The sequence below is a fragment of the Motacilla alba genome, chromosome 1A, assembly GCF_015832195.1.
Source record: "Motacilla alba alba isolate MOTALB_02 chromosome 1A, Motacilla_alba_V1.0_pri, whole genome shotgun sequence".
In the NCBI taxonomy this organism is placed as follows: domain Eukaryota; kingdom Metazoa; phylum Chordata; class Aves; order Passeriformes; family Motacillidae; genus Motacilla; species Motacilla alba.
The window spans coordinates 66,965,836-66,991,035 of NC_052031.1; the positions used below are offsets into that span (position 1 = coordinate 66,965,836).

Sequence of the window (25,200 nt, forward strand, 5' to 3'; positions counted from 1 at the left end):
CTGCAGCAGCCCAGCAATGCAATAAAGCACGAGGAGAAGTGGTGCTGAACACCTGGCACAGGCAGGCAGCACCATGTTGACACGGTACCCAAAGCTGTGCAACACTTGCCACTCCCCACCCTGCCTGCAAAGCCATGGCTGCAGTGGGCCTTCCCTGGAGCTGTGCACTGCTGTTCACCGTGGAGAGAAGAGCCTTCCCCTCCACCTGCTCATCCCTCTGCTGAGCATGCCTGCTTCATTAGCTCATCCTCTGCTTGCCCCTCTTCCTGTCTGCAGTCTCTGGCTTCTCTCTTTGATTATCCATATGTTGTTCACATAAGGAGCTCTCCCCAAGATTCAATTCTTGGGCCTGCTGCACAATAAAAAGGCACAACAAAGTCTCAAGATTGCATTCTGCAGAGTGCTTCCCAAGGCTTAGCTTGCCATTCACAACCTGTTTTCATGGTAGCTGGTCCAACGATCACACAAAACATGTGATTCAACTGGAAGGTACCAGAACAGCAGAACAGCCATGCCTGTACCATCCATTTGCATTTTCTAGTCCCCATTTCTGAAATATTCTTATTTTCCCTCTTGAGTTAGTAACTTGAAATTTTACTTTTTGAGTCCTCTAAAAATTTCACTTCAAAAGATAGCTTCCAGACACATTAAAATGAACAAAGAGCCCAAAACAGCCTGTTTTATGATACTGGACCTGATAGAAGGGGCAGTTTAAATAGATCAACAAAACAGTAATTCTTGTAAATGCGAGCTACTGAGGTCCTCATCAAGATGGAGGAAGGCAAGGTAGGGGGCTGGTTTTGGGAGGGAAGGCTACAGGGGCCTGTAGGAGAGCACAGAGGAAATCCCAGTGGTGGTAGTGGGCTGGATTTGGCTGTACCAGCAGGCAATGTCAGGGAGGGCAGGGAATGCCTGTCACTGATGGATGTCACGGCACCTGACACATGCACCTATGGCTGAACACTCTCTCTGCTGCACCCAAAGTTCAGGGGAACAAACTGTGGATCTTTCACCCATTCTCCTCGTCCCAACTACTCCCTAACAGCACCCCTCAAGTTATTCCTGAATCCCTAAGGAAAGAGACACAGGGCTGTGCTGCCCACGGCGGGCACCTCTCGTTTGTCTCCCTCTTGGATGCACTGCCTCTGGAACACTGGTGGGAAGTGGGAAGGGGGTGCCTTTCTCCCAAGCCCACCGGGTTCTCCCCTGCTGTGTCCCCATCGCTGCAGCCGCTTGCCTCGCTCCTATACAAAACCCAGGGCTTGTCCCTTTTCATCCCGATGCCTTTCTCTCTGAGTTTATTGTCATCAGCCGTAGCAGGGGAGAGATGGAGGGAGGGGAGGAACTGTTCAGCTCGGTGCTTTCTCTTGTAACCTGTGCCTGACCAATCTACCTCCTCAGGGGCTGTGGGGAGCTCCTCCCGCCCTGGCATCTCCTCACCCCTCCTCGAGCCCCTCGGCTCCTGGCACCCGGAGAGGGATGGAAGCAAGGGCGGGATGAGGGAGAGAGAGGGACTGACAGCAACTGCCCTTTCTCCAGGATGCACTGAGAGGAATGAAAACCTCCCGAGCTCCTTCCTCTGGGTGTTTGGGAGCAGATCCTGCCTGCCTGGCGGGGTGACTCCTCTGCACTGTCTGTGCGCGTTCCTGTGCGTGTGCTGCTGCCATCGCAGATGTACCCCCAGCTGTCACTTCACCGCGCACAGTCGCTCCCTCTCCCGCCTCTCTCTCTCTCTCTTTCTCTCTCCCCCTATTTATTATTTACGGAGGATTACAGTCCCTTTCCCACGCTGTCATCTCGCTGTGCGGCTCCCCTGCCCTCCACGCGAGGCCAGCGGCTGGCTAGGGAGGGCTCCTGCCAGCTAGGGTCCAGAACAGAGGCACTTTCTGCTGGATTTGCTTTGGGATTGTACCGGGTTCGGAGGGCCGGGAGAGCTGCCATTCTCACAGGAGGGTCCATTCCAGCCGGAGAGAGGTAAGTACAGACGTTTCCCTTTTGCGTTTTTCCCCCGTCCCCGGCTGAGCGAGGCGAGCGGAGCTGCCCCCCAGGAAGCGGCTTCCCCGGGGAGGGGGGCGGCAGGCAGGGCAGCGCTGCGTGCCAGGCAGCGCAGCGCCAAGGCTCCCTTGTGCCAGCCTGCCGGGCAGCGCTTTCTGCCGTACGGCGGAACGGCAAACCTGCCGCAGAGGTTGTTCCTGCTGCTTCCAGTCCAGTTTCGGTGCACGCAGCCGGGAGCAACTTCTCCCAGCTTTAGAACAGCACCGGCAGCTTTCCTTGCACCACAGGCGGCTCCGGTGCGGCTCGGAGGCTGAGAGCTCGGTGCTGGGGTCACCCCGTACCGGGCAGCTCCTGGTGAACCCTGACTTTTGTCCCCCCCTGACTTTTGTCGGCTCCCCGGGGCTCTCACAGAGGTGCCACTCTCCTGACTTGCGATGGCTTTGCCGGCTATCATTTTGGACTCAGCTGTCTCAGTAAGATCAACCTAAAATGGAGAAGTACGGACCAAAACCGAAGAGGTTCAGCCCTCAGTGCACAGCTTTAGGAATGGGGGGCTGTATGTGTATAAGTGTGTGGGGGTGTGTGCTCATGGACATGACCACAGGACATGAAGTGAAGGATGCCAAATCACAAGTAGAGCCAAAAATAAGCCCCGAGTCGCTTTCAGCATCTCCGCAGGCTGAGCCTGTGATTTCTGAACTTTTGGGTGGAAGGCACAGCACTGAGGGGGGTGGGTGAAACACAGCACAGAGAAGCTTCACAGCCTTTTCCAGCCCCAACTGGGAGGAAAGAGTGAGAATGAGGTCCCAAACGAGCCGAGGCAAAGCACACTGTGGACAGGAGCATATATAAGTGTTAGCCTGCGTCTGTGTGTGTGTACATACGCATGCACAGACACGTGCACACACACACATCCCACACAGGGCATTCTGCCCCCTCCTCCTCCCTCTGCCTGACCAGTTTATTACCATCCCTGCATCTCCTGCTAATTAAGAGCGACATGTTAAACTGGAGCTCTCCTGATTTGGGGAGAGAGGGTGTTTGAAGCTGTTGCTCCAACCAGGTCATGATCAAGCTGGGCCCCAGGCCCACCACGTGGACTGCCAGGTAACCTGAATGTGCCACATCCAGCACAGCCCTGATGGGAATGGCAGTGGGCAGGATACAGCACTGCTCTGCTGCAAGGGTCTGACCTGCCACTCAAGGGTGGAGACAGAAATTCAGATCTCATTTGGGGAAGGACCGGAGCTGCTGCTGTTGCAGGAGAAGGAAACCCTTAAAAGACAAGGGAACCCTTAAACACAGAGAGTGACTTGTCCCAAAGCAGGGGACCTTCCTAGCCGTGAGGAGAAGGGAGCCTTTCCTGAACTGCAGACCATTTTTCTTCTGAGCTTTGTGGCTCAAATCTGTTGGGGGCAGGGGTGGATTTTCCTCTAACTGCTGTGGGCAAACAACATTTGCAAGGGAATTATTCCACATGAGCGAAGGGCTTGCGGGAGTTGTCTCCCTGTCAGACATCAGTGCTGCCTCTGTTAGTGCATCCTGTCCACTTGGAGGAATTATGGTAAATCCTGAGCAAAGGGGCTGTTTGCAAAGAGAAAAGGAGGAAGCCTTCTTATGTAATTTTTATACCAGATCATAGCTTTACCCTTTCCTCCAGCAAAGTGAATGTCACATGCTAGCAAGGTGCACTCTCAGCTCAGACATCTTTAAGAGGCACTCCAGCTTCTTGCCTTTCCCCTGGCTTTTTTTTTTTTTTTTTTTTTTTAAGCCTGATGCAGAAAGGATTTTCTAGGCTCTTCTGCACCACAGAAGCCTGATGAAGGCAGAGCTGTGTGTCAGTAGGGCTGGGAGGGTCAGCACGGGGCCACAAGGATACCTGGACAGAAGCATTCAGGGAGCAACAGAGACTGGAACAGGATGGGGAGAGGCTCAAGCCTGTGGGAGGGCATTTCTGGGTATTTCTTCGGTGACTCTTGCCTGTTGCTGAGTCAAAAGACAGAGCAGGCAGTTTCCTTCATTTGCCATGTTTGGTTACAAGCAGCTGCTTACACTGCTTGACAACTGTCCCAGTCCTGGGTGGCTCAAACCATAGCTCAGGATGACCATACTGGGATGCTCCGGCCAGCTGGGTAATGCCTCAGCATGCTACACCATGGCACACACTCAGTTCTCCCTGGAAAGAAGCAGGAGTGGGAGTTCTGGGATGTTCCTCCTGCTGCAGGGAAACACCTTGTCACACATACCCTATTCCTGCTGCGGCTTTACCAAAATGCTGGCTCACAAAAAAGCCCTTTTGTGATTGAGGGGATGATAACAGCAAGAAGATGTGCATTTTTTTCTATAAACTAGTTCAATTCTGGACTCAAGAGATGCAAGGAAAAGTTGCTTCATCTGTGAGTGGTTGGGTTATGGGAAATATATTATTCATATTGTAAAAACAAGCAGTTGGAAGTTAGGATATACTGCTACTGGAGGCAGCGTGCCACTTGCACTGGGTTGCAGTCCTGACTGGTAGGATCACACGCTGTATTTTCATGAGCTGCTTCATTCAGGGTACCTGGCTACATGGTGCTCAAGGAGTAAAGCAGGGGGCTCTTTTTTTTTTTTTTTGGATACTGCAAAATGTGTGTCTCTTTTATTTGTTTACTGCCTGCCAAGCAAGCCCTGCAGGCAATACATCACTATTCATTGTCTTGTGCTGTTCTGAAGATGTTAGCAGCTACAGTTGCCTTGCAGCTGATGAGAGAGAATTTATGCTTCTGATGAGGCAAGAGAGAATGGTGGTTTTCCTGGCTTTTGAAGGGAAAAGAGACTTCCCCTTTTAGCCACACAGGGAAGGAGCAGCAGGTGCAGGACAAGGGCCTGGGACCTCTTGGCTCTCAGTGCTATTGAGCCCTTGAGATTGTACCAGTTTGCTGGCTAAGCTGCCAGCATTTTGGAAAACAGCTGTGAGTGTTCAGCAGTTCTGCAAAATGGCCCCTAGGGTCTCGTGTTGGGCACCCACAAAATTAGGAATGTACAGATTGTGGCCTCCTGCCAAAACTGTGGTTTAATATTTAATTCTGACCATATAAAAACAGCCTTATTTATTACAACATCCTCATTGTTAGCTTGAGTATCATGTATCCTTTGCACTGAGTATGGGACAGGGTCCTGTGAAAAAAAGAAATAGAACTTGTTTGGGTGAGCATAGGCAGTGCTGTGCTGCATCCATGCAAGTGGCTGAATGAAGGTTGAGCAAGTATAAGCACACATTTAAGTCCTTGGCTTTGCAAGCCCATTTTATCATATGCCAACATTTTTTTTCTTTAATGAAAATAAGCATTTCCTCATTATATTTTTATGAATGGGAAAACAGGAGACTGTCTATTATTTATTCCCTGCATAAATGCCCCACACCCATCACAGGAAGGACTGAGACATAAATTTACAGCAAAGTCACACAAGTCAGAATTTATTGACCGACTGCAAGAAAAACCTGGAAGTTTTTCTTGGAAGACATGCCCTGCTACCAGACTCCTCCTCACTTCAAGGAGGCTGGGAAGATTCCTTCCCCATGAACCATGCTCTCATACAAGGGATAAAAAAGCAAGACCTCACCCTGAGACTGGAGATGAGCTGTTAAAGGCAACTCGGCTTGGCACTCATTTCTCGGGCTGCCTTTCCCCTCCTGGTGAGACTCCCTAGTGCCAGCACTGCCCAAAGTGACTTTGCTGTGAGGTACCTGTGTGGGGCAGAGGGGCTGAAGGTGGGCCCTGCTCTCCACACCACTTCTAGTGATTTTAATGGCTTGTCAACTTTGTCACAAAGGTATCTCTTCTGTGGCTGCAAACCCTGGAGAAAACTTAAGTCACATCAAATTTGCAGGCCTTCCTCAGCCTCGGCAAGCTCTGCAGCATGAGGCTGTGATCTGTGTGCTAACCCACATGCATCCAAAGATCCTGGCTGGAGCTCTGGGTTGTGAGAGCTGTCACCACATCTTGTTGAGCTATGGGCAATGTTCCCAGCTTGTAAGAAGCATAAATGTGTCCCAAGGATCTGCAGGCACCCCTGGAGCTGAAGGCAGCAGCCCAGATCCCATGCAGCTTGTGTGGACTTTGCAGGGTGCCCCTCTTGGACGCTCTGGGAAGGTGATGGAGCAGCAGAACAGCTCCAGGCTCTTCCAGGCAGCACCAACAACCTTGAGCCACAGTGGCAACCAAGTGAGACAGATCTCTGCAACTCACCAAGGCAGGAAAAGGTCTCCTTCAGAGTCCAGTACAAATGCATTGTGTGGGAATGATGAGAGTCAGCCTTTCCTCAGGAGGTTTGCCGGGAGCTATGCGCATGCTGGATTGCTGATCCCCTTATGATTAGAGCTGAGAGGATTTTTACTGCCAGCATCTCGTGCTCTGCCCCACCACTGTGCAGGCATGGATGGCCCCTGCCCCTCTGGACATGCCCAGGGCACAGCCTGGTGACACCTTAGTTAAGTTCTTCCATTTTTCCAGTGTTTTCTACATTGCCTCTCTCCTCCTGCTCCAGCAGCCAAAGTGACAAGCCATTACCCTTGCAGCTCCTTTTGGGGGCCTGGCACCCAGGGAAGCACAGCCAATGAGGGGAGGGAGGAAAAGGGGGAGCAGCCTTAGTGGCAGCAGCTCCTCACCACGCTGGCTTCTCCACCAGAAGAAAGAGAAACAAGAGTCAAGCATAAGGAAGGCCAGTGAGCTCAAGGGCCCAGTGTATTTCAAAATGCAGGCAATGAAAAAAGCAAAACCAGTTTTTGGGCTGAGGCAGAAATGAATGATGGAAAACAAACAAGTGTGGGGCATTTTGTGTGCAAGGCTTCACTCAGGCTTGCAAAACCTTGCCTCATTTTTGGAATGAGAAACCACAAGGAGAAAAGGCTCATGGCTGAAGTGCCTTGACCCCCATAAGGTTTAACAGGGGTCTCTTGATATTGATCTGGAAGCCCCTTGATTTGGAAGTCTGGTCATACTGTTTAACAGAAATCTAGCCTAGTGCTCCAGGGACAGAACTTATACTGATTAAAAACTTACATTTTCCTATCTTGCTGCTAAATTGATGCACCTCCATCTACTGCTTGGTTCATGTAAATGTATCTCTTATCTCAGACAGGCTGGCACCTTCCCTCTTTAAGATCTGCTGCATCCTTTGACTCTAAGTAAGAGACCCAGGGAGGGTACTGGGCCATGTTGAAATTTTTGACCTCTCAGAGAATTCTCACAAATGTGGGCCCATACACACCTTCCTTCTTGAACACCACCCAAATAAAAACAAGAAAGAGAATACTTTGGGATTCAGAGCACCATCCAGCCAAGAAATGCAGAAAATACCTGTGAACACAGTAGTGATGGGAATGAGGACCACGGAACCAGGATTCACCCACCAAGCTGTCTTCTCTGCCTGCAACCTTTTCTTGGTTGTACCACCCACCCACACCCCCAGGGTAGGCTTGCCAGGAAGCAGGGAGCAGCATTTTAAATGCCAGTGAGCTGGAGGATGCTCGTGGGGTGTAGAGGAGGAACTGGGAGCAGAAGGGTGCCTCCCTCAGACCTGCAGTCCTTCTGTCAAGGGACTGAGCGAAAGGATTAAGGGCCTGAGCTACCACTTACCATGGGATTAACCCCTGCAGGAAATTAAAGTTGTAGGGAAGGCTCTTCACTCCACAGCTGAGAGAATGAGAAAAACTGGGATCTGGATTAGAACTGGCAGGGCTGGTGACAAGCCACCACCCACAGCCAACTGTTCCCGGCTGGATCAGAAAATGTTATCTCAACCTTCATGTAGAACCCCCCTCCACATCTCACTTGGTTACCAATTTTTGCCAACAGTGTGAGAAGAACAAAAACATCACCCTGTGGCAAGAAAAAGAGGAGGAAACTGGGTAGTCAGCTCACGTGTCCCTCCTCTGAGCCCCTCTCCCACTCCCTCACCCGCTTCCCTTCTCAGCTGCCTCCGCTCTGCAGGGAGGAAACATGCACGTGGTCTGTCGCGTTCCGTAATACTTGGAGAAGATGCTGGCACACACATGGCTGGATTTCTTCCTGTCAACTGCCCCCTCAGCTCTCCTCCTGCTGCTGCTCTGGGCCTCCGCCATATGCCACACTTTTCACTGTGCTGGGACTTTCCTGTCACTCCTGGTTGGATATCCCGCTCTCTCCACCTGCTTCCACAGCTTCCCAAGGAATTCCACATCTCCACAGCAATCTGGGTCTTTCCCAGCAGTGCTACCCTCACTGTCTCCCCTTGCTATGCTCAGAGGATTTGCTGAGGCTCCAGCTCTTCCAAAATTCCACAATCTCATTATTGTGCATTGGTCAGGGAGGCTTGGGATGCAAATAGTGTTTTCTGCTTAAGGTATGGAATGAGGAATCAAGAAAATTGGCTTGGCTTCTCTCCTGTTATTGCCACAGGCCTGTCAGGAAACTTTGGGAAAACCTGGCCAAAAATATTTTATTATGTGTAGCTTTGATAAGTCCTACAAATACTCTCTACAGGACAGGACAGCATTTATGACCCCAAGTGGAAACACTGCACTTGACAGCTTTGAAAACCCTGAGTGAGTGGGGAACTGATGTGGACTAATGATGAAGTATCAAAAGCAAGGCAGCTGAAATTTCAGCCGGCCAAAATCAGCAGCCAGTTTTACCTGCATCATAGTTTACCCTTCCATAAAACAGGGATAAAGTTGATCTTTCTGGGAGGGTCCTGAGGAGGAAACATTTTTTACCATCAACACATTTGCATTTCAGAGGTGACTACATTGCCAATCCAAAAATCTGAAACTTTTTGACCTTTTCATATCACAAAAGGTGAGGTTTTTATTCACATCAGGCCAGGAATGTGGCAGAGTCCTTTACAAGACCAAGTGGGTTTTACACTTTTTCTACTTGCTTTACAGCTTTCTGTATGAGGTGTTTTGCTTAGCTGTGATTGATCACTGCAAGTCAGAGGGCACTATTTCTTCTGCAGCCGGGTTTCTTGTATGAATTTAAAATGTGCTTTCCATTGATTGTGACAGCACAACACTAATGAATCTTGAACACGTGTTAATAAATCAGCAAGTGCTGCAAATGAAGCCCCCAGCTCCTTGGCTGGGAAGCTCACTGGAGCAGTGACACACACTGGATGTTTCTACAGCATTGCTGAGCTTCTCTGCCACTTCTGAGTGTTTTTGCATTCCAAAGAGACAACAAAGAGGGGCCGCCACTGAGACAATGTCACCTCTTGGGATCAAAAATTTGCACAACTAGCAGGTCTATTGGGGGACCTGAATGGGTGAGATCTCCATGCCATCTAAAGCCACTTGTGGTGTGGAAGTCAGGCCACACAGATTATGTGTCTCTGCTGCCACTTGCCCCCCACCAAGGGCAGATGAAGGGACATGCACAGAACAACATGTATTAGCCACTAAACGCTGGGGTACCACTGTCCCTGTCCATTATGGGGTGATAGCAGTAAAACATGAATCCTAAAAGCAACAAGGAAAGGGGAAGGAAAGAAGATAATCTCCTTAAAGCGTCCTCCATGCCCTCCCTCATGCTGCTGCTTTTCTGATAAAGGCTAAAGCAATTCAGCATTGGAAAGGGGAAAGGGACTTTGCCATGAAGGAGAGTGTGGGGGAGGGATGAAAGTCTGTGCATACTTTCTGATAATTTATTGCTGGCATCTGTTGCAGTCTCTGCTACCTACCCTTCTGTAATATAGGTCACCCACATGCCCTGCCAGCGCTCATAAGCCAAGCTGTTAACGGAGTCTGATCCCCCAGCCATGATCCAAGGGTTAGTGCAAGGGACTTGGAGAGATAATCAGAGACAGAGGTTGCTGGGTTTTGTTTCTGACAGTGTCTCATCCTAGTGACACAGTCCCCTGTGTCTCTAGCCTCAGTGCTGTTGTGTGGAGAATGGGATAGATTTATCCACCTACCCAGAGCAGAAGCACTACTGGCTCTTACCTCAGCCTTACTTCTGGGGGTCATTAAAGACAAAATAACGCTGTAAGAGCCATTCATAGAGCACACGGCAAGCTTTGGATAGAAGGTGACACAGAATTAGGGAAGAGTTACTAAGCCAGTATGTGGATACAGTAAACTGAAACCCTCCCTGCTCTTCCAGCATGCTCCTTGGGACCCTCCCCACAAAAGCCAGGGCTTTGGAGTGATACTGCAAACATGGCTGGTGTCTGGGCACAGAGGAGCAGGAACAAGGCAGGAATAGTGCCTGCTGGAGTTTTCAGGCCCTGGCAAGTGCTGCGGAGTCATTACAATCCCCTCTGCAACCCCCAGTGTGCTGTTCAATCTAATTAGGGGAATCCTCATTAGTGAGTCCTCTAGAGTCTGACAGCAGGCCAAATGTCCAAGTGGCACTTCAGCTCGATGTATTTTTGGCCACTGGAGCCCATGGGCCAGGAACGGATGATTTCATTTTGTTGCTTCGAGCTGAAACTAAAAAAGTTGTCTTTTGCTGTCCTATTTGAAGCAGTAATAGGAAAAGGCCGTCACCAGCCCCACAGGCAACCCTGTTTTCTCAAGAATGCGGAAAGACATTCAACTCCAAGCACACAGAAGAAAGCTCTGGCCTCTGTGCCCCATGGATAACAGGGCATTCAGCTGACATGTTGCTCTAGGGAGAAGGAATCATCTAGAAAGCCCATGAGAGAGACAAATGCCTGGTTTGTGGAACCCTTGGGTGACTTCAGAGCACTCAGAGCTCCAGCAATGCTGACCAGCCTTGAGCCCCCAAACATAAGCAATGCCAGACAAGCTCAGAACAGATGGCACGGTGCCTCTCTTGTTGAGTGGGGGACATACAGGGAGCATCCCTAGGTCTTCCAGAGTGCTGGAAAAATTCCTGGCTGTCAGGCTGAAGGCAGCCAGACACATCTGGTGCTGCTTCGGAGAGGCTGGAGGTGTGGGCAGGTGCTATTAGCCCCAACACATGTTCCCAGTGCTGCACTGGCAGTGAGTGCAGTTGGCCTGGTGCTCTGCAGAGCAGAAGGCATCTCTTGGGCCACAAGAAAACTGCTAATTAAGTCAGAATTCAAGACAAGTCAGAGGAAACCTTTAAAAAAGAAACTCTTAAAAATCCTCCCTGCCTCCTTGCTCTCTCCTGACTGTGGAATATTAATCACTAGGGGTATAATGTTCTTATGGGCAGTAGATGCGTAGGAGAAACTGGGTTTTTTTTTCTGGATGTTTGGAATTAAAATTTTTCCATGAACATACTTCTTCAAGGTATAAATGCAGAAACTCATTGACCCTCACCTCTATGTATTCCAAATCTACTGCTCTGCCACCTGGGCATATGGTGTGCTTGGAGAAGCAGGCAGCTTTGTGGAAGACATGGAGGTTGATAAATATGGGTTACAGAAGAGTCCCTGGAACATGTGCAAGCCCAGCTCCGTGCACACATTTGTAAATTTAAGCTAGGTTGGTGACTGTGCATTTGTACATGAAGGTAGCTGCTTTTAAGTCTTGGAAACACGTGTATGAGTGCACACAGGGTGGCTGCTATCTATGGAGCGGGGAGTGTGGCATATATGTGACATGCTTCAAAATAATCTTGGGTTTATCAAGGCCCCTCCATCTCAGTGCATGTTGCAGCGCAGGAGACTGACATTAAAGCCTGAACAGGTGTTAATCACTATGCACTGTAATAAATTCTAAACATAGGGAAAAGGCTTATTTATACATGGCTGCTCCTCCCACCCTGCACTCTCTGCTTGAGCCTTGGTGCTGCCTGAGGGAAAGAGGCGCCCGTGAGGTACCAGAAATGAGTGCAGGAGCTGGACTTGCCCTGCTGGAGCAGAAGGAGCCGGGGGTGGACCCTGACCCCGTCCCCATCCTCACGCCCGGGTGTGCCAGCCCTGCCCCCGGCCCCCATCCTTGCCTGGGGACAGCTTGGATGAATTGCACAGAGCACTGGGAGAGACACCAGTGTATGGCCTGAGTGGGGGCCTGGGTTTGAGGGGACACCGCAGAGGGAAACCATGTCATAAAGCACCCAAGGAAGCTAGTTCTGGTTTTTTTAAAAAAAATTGCTAAGCCCCCCTAATTGGAACGAAGCCAGCTGATACAGATGGGGTGTTACAAAACAGAGCCAAAAGGCAAGAGCACAAGGAACAGAGCTATCTATAACCCTGACAAAGTTAGATGGAGTGAAGGTGGGGAAGAGGGAAAGGCAGAGCATGGCAGGCGGCTGCCCCTGATGCCGAGAGCAAGGACGTGATCATTTGGCAACAGGATTTGGAGCTGATCGACTGGCGCTATCCAGCAGGCAGATAAGGCTCTGTGGCTGTCAGCTTAACTCTGCCGTTTATTCCAGTGCTGTAGGGAGTTAAATAGAGCACACGGAAAGCCTGCTGCTGGGGACTGAAAGTCAAGGAGGGAGAGGGAAGGAAGAGGCTGTAATTGGGCAGTGTCCGGGGAGTCGGGTGGAAGTGGCTGCAGGCAGAACCCCTCCAGGTAAGTGCCTGCAGCTTTTCATCCTCCTTTTCCATATGGGCAGGCGGGGACAGGAGACTTCAGGGGTGGCATTTAGGATGGAGACGTTTCTATGGGGGAGGCTGAAAGTCTCCTCGGTCAGGTCGAGTGCAAGCACCAAATGGGGACAGCTATTTGTTACAGCTTCTCCTTCAGTGGGAACTGCAGAGAGAGGGCTCCAGCTCAGTTTGGGGAGTGGGGGGCTGCAGTGGATGAAGGTTGAATTGGTTTCTGTACTGTGAGAGGTGTTTGGTGCATTGGCATTTAGGTAAATGATCTAAATAGCCTTGCAAATGTGCTAGCCTAGGTACTGAACCTGCTCGTAATTTTCATCAAGATGCTAATTTTAATATTTCCTGGTGGTTTACATTCCCATATAAAATAAATCAGTTTGGGAGCCTGGGGGAGGGTAGGCACCTGGCACGTGTGTGGGGAGAATGTCCTGGTGGCAGTGCAGCACCCAGCTAAAACAGCCACCGTGGATGTTGTCAGAGCCCCTCAGAGGGGATGGAGGATGGCTTATTTCTGTACTCTGGTTGAAATGTGTCCATCTAACTGCTGCTGTGACTGTGGGTGGCACGTCAGAGAGTACACAGGGGGACGGAAGGATTTGTGGTGTTTTCATTTTTCCTGCCTCCTTGTATCCAAAAGGGAAGCGGGAGGGAAGTTGAAACCTGTTGTCAGTCACTTACTGTCAGGGGAGAGTTTTATGGTCTTTGGGTTTCTAATTAGACTGAGGATTTTTCCTTCTACTAATTAAGATGCAATTCCTCTCTTTTCAACACTCCCACTCGGTCTCCCCCGCCTCAGGTCCTTCCTTATCCTTCTCCTCCGAGGCTCGCTCGCTCTTCAGCTCCTGCAGTTGCTGCAGTGGGAAATCCCCAAGCTGAAGCGGTGCTGCTCTAGCCACCACATCCATTTTACCTTAAACCAGACAGGAAGTGCTGGTAGGGAATACGGCACGGGGGGTGGGGGGACGGGTGTGGTGGAGAGGGGGGAGGAGGAGCGGGGAGAGAAGCAGCTTGGCAGCCGCCGGTGCCCAGATCTCAGCGAGCCTGAGCCGTGCGTCAGGCAGAGGGTGCACAGGTGGCATCAGCCTGCGTGGAGGCGACAGCAATGAGCCGGAGTCTGCTGCCCTGGCAGGGTCACCTTAGCGATTCATCAGGTTAACCTTGAGCATGAAGCTAACGTAGCTACCACAGCAGGCTATTCAAGCACAAACTTCTCTCTGACACTTAGGTGAATCAGGTTTTAGTTCTGCACCATGAGGTTCAAAATGAATTAATGTTGCGCCTTCAACACACTGTGCCTCCTGAAACACCCTCCATTTCTCCTCCAAAACAGAATTGATGCCTCAAAGGCAAAACGCTAATTGGGGAGGGGAAAGGACAGCCCTGAGCTCAGCCCTGTGTGCTGCACCCATGGAAGTGAATCTCATCTGCTCAGTTCTGCTTTCCCTCTACAGGACCTGGCAGGCAGGCTACAAGGTCATTCCTTCTCCCTGTGGGGCCGTGGGCCAGGCTGGCTGTTGGATGTGAAGACACGCTGGAGAAGACCACGATGCTGCCTGCAAGTGCTGGCCACCGGTGGAGGAGCAGGTTCCTCATGAGGTGGCAGGAGGCTTGTCGTAAGTAATGCCTGCTCAGGTACCAACTACAGTATTCCTGTTTGTCAAGGGAATGGGAAGAAAATAGGTCACATCAGGGTTAAGAACAGGGGAGAGGGACAGCTAAGAATGGAGATGTTTGAACTAATTCCTCATTCCTTTAGAGGCCAGGCTAGCTGGGAGGGAGAGTGATATTCTAAAGCTGAAGATGGGCTTAAAGTGGGACAGCGAGTGATGATTGCTTCTGAATTCCAGTGGGCCTGGCAGGTGAGAAACAGCACGACAGACACCACTGCACAAAGATCCACCCTGAACCTTTCTCAAATCAGTATCCTATGAGCTGCAGACTCCTCTCTGTGCTTGGGGTTTTACACAGGCTGCTGAGCAAAGCTCTTCACAGCAAAAGTCACAACAGATTTCAGAGGGAAATGCAGGATGTGAAGGCAGAATTCTCCTACTGGGCACTGCCACATGTAGTGAAAATCAAGGAGCAAATAAAGAAGCTCTCTTTCAAATTAAATTGTAAACGTTCAGCCTGTGCATATTCCCAGTGGGCTGGGGCAGCTGCTGCAGTACCCCTGAGTGCAGAGAGGGCACTGCTAGGGTGATGTGGGGCTTTGGGAATTTATCTGCATCTCAGAGAAGTATCTGGGGACCACAGCAGAGTAAAGAGGACACTTGGAGAGTGTCCCTCACTACTGCATGCCCAGACACCAAGTAGGTCTATGGTTTCCCTCGCTCCAGTCCTCCTGGTCACATTTGGAGCTGCAGCAGTAAGAAGCTGGGGGAATGACTTCCTTCTCCAGAAAACAAACATCTTTGTAATCCATCCTCACAGACTAGACTGTCTAAATTATTTATAATGAACACTACTGAGTCTCGACTTAATCTGATATACCTGGATCATCTTTCTGCCACCTGCTAGAGTCACCAAACACCCCACAAAGTAACTTGATCTTTCCCAAACGCAAAAACATTTATTATCCATCCTTCTGTAGGGCTGGAAGACAGCTTCAAGTTTTGTCTATTGCTTCCCTGCCTCTCTTTCCTGTAGAGCTGCATCTTGAACCAACGCAATGAATTCCCTGGCCTCAGCTCACATCCTCATGGATGCACTTCTTGCAGGGAAATGAAAACGAAATCTCTTTTCTGTATGATTTCAGTAAAATATTTCCAAAAGCATACAGTAATATATGGGTAACAACAAGACATTTTTGGCATATCCTACATGGCTGCAGAAGCTTGGCATAAATCCACTTCCTGAACATAACCACAGCCAGCTGCCTGAGGCTGCTCCTGCCAGCCACTGCCAGCATACACACTGGTGGAACCCCACAGCCACCCAGTCGGCGCCGCAGGCGGCCAGGCATTCTGAGAGATAAGCACTGAACAGAATGCCACCTGGATAGCATTACACATGGGCTGCTCTTGCCTTTCTCGGTGTACAAAGCAGCTGTTATCTCATCATCACAGCTGCCAATCTATTATTAATACTGGGCTTTTGTTAAGCATCCAGGAAAAGACGGGGTCACTTGAATGACTCATTGCTCTTTCCCTTCCCCACTCTGGCTCCCATTCTTTTAATTCCCTCCCTACAATAAGAGTGTGACATATTCTGAACAGAATTAAATATCAGCCAGCCAGTCATTACCTGTACTGCACTAGCCCATTGGCTATGATCTACTTTCATGGCAATTTCTGCTGTGGGCTCCAGCCTCTGCATGACAAGAAAGCACAGAGGTGGTCTGGGTAAAGATCTGTCTTACATTCCCCCATAAGGATCCATAATTCTCCTTAAAAGAGCACATTTATTGGCATGGCCTGGGCTGACGCACACCTGAGATCTCAACTGTAGGGTAGTAAAAAATTACTGAAGAATTGCGAAAGACAGATGAAATAGGAGAGATTTATGCCTTGGTCCTTAATAAAGTCATAAAGCTTAGGATTCAAATGGGATAGTTCTCCTTAGACTACCAGTCCACAAATCTGCCAGTTCTCACAAGAATCACTGGGAACACAAAACTTGCCCTGTGCAGGACGACAGGGTTGGAGTATGAAGGCCCAACGCTGATAGAAGCAAAGTTGCTATTAAAAAATGGGCTGGGGGTTAAACTCTAGAAGAGTGGCACAAGGGAAGACAGGAAGAGCTGACTGCAAAGCTGCTCCAGGCAGAGCTTCTCCACAGCAGGGGTCTCCTTTGGCTCCCTCTCTTGTGGCAGTCTTTTCACAATTCCTTTAGGATTAAGAAGCAAAACCCCTGCTTGTTGCTTCCTTGAAGAAAAGCAGGACAGAAGAACCTGACTGCCAGTTCAGGAAGGCGAGACAATCAATGCATCCCCTTTAGCTACCATTCACCCCTCAAAAGACTCTACCAACCCAAGTGACTGCCTTCTCTGAAGAAAAGTGAGAAAGGGAGAGGACAGGCATGATGTACAGAGAAACCTGCTTCAGTTTTAGTCAAATGCTCAAACTTGTCACCTTAAAAACTGCAAGGGAGCTGAATTTGCTTCCCACATTGAAGGATAGTGGAATTCATTGTGCGATCTCAATTCCACAAAAGGAGCTAAGACGAAGGATGCAAATGTTTTACATAGTCTGCTTAAACATAACTCCCACTCCTCTAATGACAAGAGGCACAAAGCTTGCTTTCTTGCTGATAATGCTTCTTTGTCACAAAAATGAGAGTTTGAAAAGCCACTGGCTCCCAGGGAAGGCTGGTAACTAGTGCCCTGGTGCCACTGGCAGGATCTGGACCCATGTCTGGAATCCCCAGCAGCTCTAAAAAATGCTGATTTGTGATTTGTCCAACCTTGAGATAGTGTAGGAGAAAGGGTGTGTGTGTGTTAACCCTCTTCCTGACACTGCTTTTGTCAGTGACCAACGAACACCTCTTTTCCTCATTCCATTGCTGTGGGCCATTTTGGTCAGATGTGGTTTAAACTGTTCTTTGCATGTCTGTTGTCTGCCCAGTTGGTGACCGTGATCCAGGGTTTGCCCCATGATTTGACTGTAGTCCAGAATGTGTCCAAAGTTCTTAATAAGAACAATTGCTGGATCTGTACCCAGTTACCACCTCTAGATGGGGGTGGTCACTGGCCACTCAGAGATACTTTTGGGGCTGTTGCTCTGGGATTCAGAAACTGTTTTGAGAGCAATGGCAAGCAGGTGTCCAGTGATTTAGGGGACCCCTTGTTACTTTTTAGCAGCTGTCTTGGTCATCCCTTTGTAATGTAATGTAATTCATTAAAAAGTGGACACAAGGCCCATATGACACACTGTGAATGTGGTAAACAAACTGATTTAGAGCCTTAGATCTGAGTCTTATCAATCACAAATATTAGGATTCAAACTGTAGGAGCACACCTGAAATGTAGGTTGTTTTATTTTCATTTTTCTTAAAAGGTTTTTAATAACATATCTGTTTGTGAAAAATTGGAACTTCTTAATTATACCTGGTCCCTCCTGTCTCTACCCTGATGGTTTAGAAAGAACTGTCCTTTGTCAGAGGTGACACCTCCCACTCCTCTCTGCTCCATTCTCCTCTGCCAGGCCCCAGTGCTCCAGTATCTGCTGGCAAAGTCTGCTGGGATGCAGCGTTCTGACTTTGGTGTGAAACTGGAAGGATATTTACTTGCTTGTTCTGAAAAAACAGGCTAAGAGGAAAGTCATGCTGTCAGGATGCAGGCCGGGGTAAAGGAATGTAGCTGTGAGGAAACTCATTACACTGCAGGGCATTGGAGTGAAGAGCCCTGCTGTGAAGGTTGTGCTGTAGTCGGAGGTGGGTGAGGATGGGACAGCACTGATCTAATCCACGCCCTCTTCCTTCCCTGCTTTTCACCTTCCAGTGCTTGGCTGCTGGCTCTCACTATGTGCTGCTGAGTCCTTCTTTGCTTGTCCTTCCTCCTGCAAGTGTAACAGTGGCAACCTGGAAGTGGACTGTAGTGGCTTGGGCCTCTCTTCCATCCCCTCAGACATCCCCACAAACACCAGGACCTTCCTCTTTCTCAACAACAAACTCAGCATCCTGCCAGGAGCAGTGTTTTCCAACCTCTCTGCTCTGCAGAGGTTGGATCTATCCAACAACTTCTTGGACCAGCTCCCTCAGAACATCTTCAGTGACCTGGGGAACCTCACAGAGCTCCAGCTGAGGAACAACAGCATCCGGGCCTTGGACAAGGACCTGCTCCAACACACGGCCCTGCTGCGCCAGCTGGATCTCTCCATCAATGGCTTGGCCCAGATCCCTTCAGGCATCTTTGACGATCTGCCTGCTCTCCGCTCCCTCTCCCTCAGGTCCAATCGCCTGCAGAGCCTGGACAGGGTGACCTTTGAGCCTCTGACCAGCCTGCAGCACCTCCAGGTTGGGGATAACCCCTGGGAATGCGACTGCAACCTCCGAGACTTCAAGCACTGGATGGAGTGGTTCTCCTACCGAGGTAGGTGCTCGCGTGCGGGAGGGGAGGCAGGTGGAGGAGAGCTGGTCTTCCAGGAAAAGCAAGCAAAAGGCAGGCAGGGAAGAAACAGGAGCAGATACAACTGGCAGGCCAGGCTGACCTGGTGAACAGGTCTCAGCCAAAGAGCAGGAGGACCCTGCTACAATTTAGTGCCACTGCACCTTCATATAGCAACACTGCCAGTCGGTGAAGTCCCCAGCAGCCCTAGATCTCCTGTTTCCTTGTTTTGTTTCTAATATGAACTATTACTTGTTTTTTTTAATCTTGAGAGAAGAAAGAACTTTTCTCAAGTAAAATTCAAATTTTAGGATTAGGAATTCACCTTACTCTTTCTGCCTAAAGAGAAGAAATGCTTTTCACACTTGGAAATAACCATCCCATTCTCTTTCTAAAGATGATAGAATTAGAAGTCAGATTTGGCTGTAAAGCATCAGGTTTGCTGCCAAAAAAAAGAACCTTAGGAAACACTGACACTTAGGAAAAACACTGCAACTCATATTGGAGAACCCAACCTACAGCTCAAATTAACAAGCCAGGCCCCAAATCAGACTGGCTATGACATCATCATTTCAAACCCAGCAGTTTTTGACAAGTTTGCATTTCCAGATTTTCGTTGAAGCACAGAAGACTAGAAAGGTACATGTCACTTATCAGGAATGCTGATGGGATGACATGCTTTCAGGAGCTGCAACTCAAAGAAAGATGGCACATTTTACAGGAGTGAGGATTGAAGGCCTGACCTTCTGTTTCTGGAACCAACGAGTAGGAAAGGGTCTCAAATCATGCGGATAGCAACAGTCAGCTGTCACATCCCTGCTGATCACAGCCATGCTGCAAGGAGATTATCTCTGCCTATGGCTACACTGCAGTCTGAAATATGCATTTGTGTGAGCAGAATCAAACAGGCATACGAGTGCCACTTTGCACTTATTTTTTTTGTTCTTTTTTTCTTGACTACCATATCACAAAGTCAGTGGAAAGCACGCAGACAGAACTTTGCTTTCCCCCCCCCCTTCCAAGGAAATTGCTCAAACTCACTCAAGCATTTGTTTCAACATCTGTCATTATTTTCACAGAGATGGATTAGTTGTCAGAAGATGGGATGTGTATCTGTTGTTTTTTTGAGAAAGTACAGCCTGGTCCTATATTTTTGCTTTAATTTCTCTTTTTCTAAAGTGGTTCTTCTGAGACTTACATAACTCCCTAAACAGTATGAGGCTGGCTTAAATGGTTTCAGAGGACTTTCATGTCTTGGCCTATTCAGCTATGCACCAGGAGCCCTAGTGTCAAACCCAACCTAGGCAGAGGCATACTGGCCCCCTGACATGGTTCAGGGAAGCTTCTGCAGGGAAAAAAATACTTAAGCAGGTGTGAATGGAGACCCATGAACTCACTCCAGCTGAGGATCTAACCCTGCTGCCTCTGTATGGGCATGGAGCTGTGATTGACTCCTGTTATCTCTATTGGAACAGGTGGGAAAATCGACCAGCTGGCCTGCACCTTGCCCAAGGAGCTGAAAGGAAAGGACATGAGGATGGTGCCCATGGAGATGTTCAACTACTGCTCCCAGCTGGATGACGAGAACAGCTCTACAGTTCTGGACAATACTGGCCCACCTTGCACTAAAGGAAGCCCCGCTCCTTCCAAATCTAAATCAGGCCCAGAAACAGAAGTGGAGCCCAGTGTGGGATGCCCTCAGAAACAGCGGTACAGGCCCGTGAGCGTGCGCCGGGCTATCGGCACTGTGATCATCGCAGGGGTGGTTTGTGGCATCGTTTGCATCATGATGGTGGTGGCAGCTGCCTATGGCTGCATCTATGCCTCCCTCATGGCCAAGTACCACCGTGAGCTGAAGAAGAGGCAGCCACTCATGGGTGACACAGAAGGTGAACATGAAGAACAAAAACAAATCTCTTCTGTGGCGTGAAACTGTTCTAGGAAGGAAGGGACAGCGATGAAAAAAGGTACCTGAGAGCAGTCAAGCATGGGGTCCTCCCAAAATACATCTTCCCAGACAGACTGTGCTATTGCTCCACTCACCCAAGTAGTACAACATGCTTCTGGGGGGTCAGGGCACCTGGCTCAATTTCTTTTCCTCTGCCCCAGGCCCATTTTGTGCCCTTTCACCCTTGGGCCCTCCCAGACAAATAAAGTAGAGTCAGACCTCGAGTGCTTGCTGTGCCTCATGCCCTTGCACAGAGCTTCCCTCACATGCCTGCTGCAAAGGCTGCTGGCACCTTCTGGGACCCTGTGTCATCCTCTCAGCTTTGGTCCTGAGTCATCCTGTGTCCTGTCAAGAGTTCTGTGCAAACAGAGAGCAGCTGTGTGAAACTTTATGTGGGGAGCAGGATACCAGAAGTGTCCATGCCTCACGGTTAGGTCACTGCTGTTGTGTGACACAAAGTTGCTGCCTACCCTACAAATCAGTGCTGCCAAGATTACATCAGAAGGGAGGCAAGGTCCCTATGGTAGGGCAACAGTCAGTGGTAGATTTCCCTTCTCACTTTTAGAGGTGGAAAGATATCTGTATCACCCTAACACACTGCCAGGGAGCACAGTGTCCCTCTTTTTGCTCCTGGCCAAGTCCAAACCTTCGAGCTGACACACACATCATCTGCTGCAGGTGCACAGGCACAGAGTCATCCTCCTGTAAACACACACACACACACACACACTGACTCATTCTGATCCCAACACGCACATACAGAGCCAGTCCCAGGCATCCAGGCACCCAACCTGCACATGCAGAGCTATCACTCATGCCCATGCTGACCTGCCCTCTGCATGCAGCCATGGATACATCCAGGCACTTTACCGTACCCAGATCACATAGTGTGTATCACCTTCTGCTTCAGACAAAAAACATGCACACACCACTGAGGAGTAACAGAAACATCTCAGCCACAGTGCAGAGCCAGTGGGAACTGGCAGAAGAGGATGGAGAGAGGCAAAGTTATTGAGATTACAGCAACAGTCTGTGGAAATAACTACACAGCATCAAAAAAAAAAAAAAAAGATGTGTTCTTATCTATTTTATGTCTTCTCTAATAAATGGAGAGGGTAAGGATATGAAGCCTCCATTTAGAAATGTTTGATTGGCAGATCAGAAGTGGGTCATCAGGAAAGACTAGAGGAGGAGGTGGCTCATCAGGAGTGTAAGCCGTGCTGAGTAGTGTGAGCCTAGGGGAAGGTGTCAGGGGAAGAAGTCACACAACCCAGGAGCTGCCATGGCTGGCACGGGGGCTAGCATGGTGTGTGGAATAGGGTGATGCAGACGGGGTGACCAAAATGAGTGGGCAGAGTTATGAAGGGTCTTGAGGTGAAGGCTGGAACCTGGAGCACAGTGTGGCACATGTGGGAGAGCCCAGGAAGGGTCTGGCACAGAAGGCAGCAGAGACCACATGCACTCCCTTCACCATCATTGGGGTGTCCAATGACACCCACAGCTGCACCTGAGTGTGCCCACATACACAGCCGTGCACACTGCCACTGTCACGTAGGGTGACTTCTCCCAGCCAGATTTTAAAGCCCTCAGACTGCAGTGCCTCCTATTAGTCTTGGCTCATTCTGACCTGGCAGGGAAAAAAAAAAGTGAGAGGGGGGAAAAAAAAATGAAAGGAACTCAACATAAGGACTCATTTTGTATCAGTGGAAGTGGGATAAAATGCTGTCTCCAGGGGAGAGCGCACATTGCCATGGTAACCTGCTCTAACCCGTCACAGTGGGTATTCCTGGGCGAGGAAGATGACACCGGAGGTCGTGCATCCACTGTGCCTGTGGATGGTGTGATCCCTGCCATCAGGAAACAAGCTGGCAGCCAGCCCAGCCTTGCAGGGTGTTTCACTAGCAACCTGTGTTCAGAGCCCGGCATGCTCTGCAGGTGCACCCTGCCAGGGCACGTCACCTCTTCCACCTGCTCCATCTGAATCCCAGTGCCGTTGGACATCTCATAGCCCTCCTGCTCGCTGTGACTGGATCCCTGTGGAAGCAATGCACACTGGCTCCTCACTCCTTCAGGTCCCAGAGAGGTGGCTATACTGACCCGTGGGCACACAACATCATCAATCAAAGCCTGGAGTGGCAAAATCCCTCCTGCTCTACCCAGAGCCAAGGAGGCAGAGGAGGATGTTCTTCAGGGAAGCAGAAGACCAGGCTGCCACGGAGGAAGAACTGGGAGAAGCAGTCAGCCCGCCCACCAGTGTGCACACACACATTCCCCCTGCTTCCAGCACACTGTGGGGAAGAGGAAGCAAAAAGGAGGGGGGCTGGTGAAATGTGAGGAGGAAGAACTCTTCCCCCATGCACTGTACAGCCACTCCAACCATCCCATCTGCTCCAAGGGTAGCCCGCTCTGAAGGGCAGAACTGGTGCACTGCAGACTCTGTATGCGTGTTATTGCTGTTCCACATTCCCAGCAAGCCAGGACCAGACTCTGCCTGCTGGATCCAAACCTCTCCCCAACCTCCCTCTCAGGGGAACCTCTCCCTTTACCATACTGGACTCCGCAATCATACTTGAAATGGGACTTGAGTCAGAGCGGTATATTTATAGATCTATATTTTACTTGCATCAAATAATGGTGACATATTGCACAAAACAAATGGGATCTATGTGTGTGTGTGTGTGTGTGTGCGTGTGTGTGTGTGAGATAAGAGAGAGACTGTTTTTAAGGAAATAGACTAGAGGTGAAATGAATGGGAAGAAGGTAGGGGACAACGCAGGGGTTGAGGGTGTGAAATCCTCCTTTCCCTGCACCTTCCCTGTGACTTCCTCCTGCCCTGACCAATTTTCTTTGTTGCTAATAATATTTTCTATATCCTGTGTTGTGGGGCTGGTGATGACCTTGCCCATCCTTTCCTTTTTTCGTTTTAATTTATACGGCAGAAAGTCTGGATTTATCTCAACCCTAGACAAGGGACTGCTATGTTTAGAAACCCACCCAGGAAAGGAGAAGACAGGAAAGGGGAGAACTGAGTGTTGCTGGGAAACACGAAGGCTGGCTACGAGGAGTCCCTCTGGAAAGCAAATACTCTGTTTGGCAGGATGAGGACCTGTCCTTTTGCATGCAGAGCAGAGTAACTGGGCTCACTGGGAAGTGCCCTCTCCATGGCACTGTTTGCAAACAGGCTCCTTCTCTGTTCCCCAGCACACCTGGAAGTCAGGCTGCCCTGGTGTGACTGAGCTGCTGCACTGCCCACAAGCACTGCAGGGAACACAGCATCCTGAGCAGGCAGAAACAAAGCTCTGTGGGATGCTGGATACAGAACGAGACCCAGTGCTCCTTGTGTGCCCAGCCAAGGGGTTCCTCTGGTGTGTGGGGACAGCAGCTCCTGTTGTCCCTGCGGGCATGGCTGGGCATGGGGGGAATGCCCCTGGATGCACCCTCTGCTGCAGGCAGCTGCTCCAATGACATGTGCAGGTGCCTCAGGAAAGGCTCTTCTGGGGCTGGCAGGTCCAACACATGCCAGGGCAATGTTGGGCTGGCAGGGCCACCAGGAACAGCCCTCCTGCTCCCCTTCCCCACACCCTGTGGGACAGGTAGGCACATCCCTTGCAGGGAACAGATGGCACTTGTACTTCCTTCTTCTTTTTTGTTACTGTTTGAGGGAGAGCGACAAGATTTTCTAAAATGATTGAATGGAGGTTTCTTTGGCATGAGACAGAAAATTTTTAAAGGTATATTATATTTCTGGCTTGTTGTTACAGAATAATAATAAAGAATGTATTTTCCTACGCTCCTTCTTGTTTAAATGAGATCTCTGATGACACCATTCACTCTTTCCCTATCCCCTGCAGAAGCAAACACCACAGCCAGCCAAAGGAGAAAGCCCCTCAATTCCCACAGATATATTCTTGTCTGTACACACTGCATGAAGTTGGAGTGAGCATGCACAGACACAAAATACATCAGTGTAAGTCAGGGTGAGGCTCTAGGACTAAACACACAGTTGGTGAAGGTGAGACCCTAGATCTAGAAACACACACACAGAATGCTCCAGGGACACAGCCAGACAAGGGTGATTGTATAACAAGGATAAGATACTGTGGCAATCAGCTCATTACATAAAAGTAGAAAGGGCCAAATTAATCCCTAGTGTAAGAATGCAGGAGCCAATGGAGTTATATTCAGGTCAAATTTGATTCCCAAAGCTTTTTTTTTTTTTTTTTTTTTTAATTAGAACATAATGTAACAAATAGGGAGCTATGGGTTCCTACATTTCCAGATTCCTGACCCTCTTGAGCAAGGTTATTTCAAAATGGATGGAAATTGCTGTCTAATCCTATTGCACCCCCAAGTACACAAGCTGCTACCCCTAGAGCTAAAAGAGTCTCTCGAGCAGCTGTTCCCTGGCTAGGTCTATCACACACAGCTAAGAAGTTTAAATTCCCCACTTGGCCACTTTCAGTGCTAAGCATACACAATTCATCACATTCCCTTGCTGTAAGAATAAGCTCATCCTGACGCATGTGGAACCACGAAGGATGTAAAACCCCACCACGAGCAAACCCTTGTGCCACCCTACTCACACTGCTGCAGTCAGTCACCCTGCTGGGATCAGTCTGATCTTTAGAGAGAAACTGGGAACAGAACCCAGCTACTCTTAATCTGCTCACAGCTGAGACATCTGTTCTGCTAAAAAGGTATGTGCTGCAGGAGA

The 25,200-nt window shown here is 49.6% G+C and overlaps 2 protein-coding genes across 6 annotated transcripts in view; one reads left to right on the forward strand and one right to left on the reverse strand.

The window, feature by feature from the left end:
• CACNA2D4 (calcium voltage-gated channel auxiliary subunit alpha2delta 4) overlaps window positions 1-25,200 on the reverse strand; it is a 124,443-nt gene that overhangs the window by 27,649 nt on the left and 71,594 nt on the right. The gene's annotated exons all lie outside the window — the stretch shown is intronic.
• Window positions 175-24,274, forward strand: LRTM2 (leucine rich repeats and transmembrane domains 2). 3 transcript variants are annotated; one of them, XM_038153509.1, is made up of 6 exons: window positions 1,025-1,974; window positions 12,324-12,463; window positions 13,292-13,428; window positions 13,947-14,108; window positions 17,933-18,523; window positions 20,014-24,274. In XM_038153509.1, the coding sequence occupies exons 4-6, from the start codon at window positions 14,042-14,044 to the stop codon at window positions 20,466-20,468; spliced, it is 1,113 nt and encodes a 370-aa protein (XP_038009437.1). In that variant the 5' UTR covers window positions 1,025-1,974; window positions 12,324-12,463; window positions 13,292-13,428; window positions 13,947-14,041; the 3' UTR covers window positions 20,469-24,274. The 3 variants fall into 3 exon arrangements, with proteins under 3 accessions (XP_038009438.1, XP_038009439.1, XP_038009437.1); XM_038153510.1 differs by lacking the exon at window positions 13,292-13,428 and having other exon boundaries at window positions 175-1,974; XM_038153511.1 differs by lacking the exons at window positions 12,324-12,463; window positions 13,292-13,428 and having other exon boundaries at window positions 175-1,974.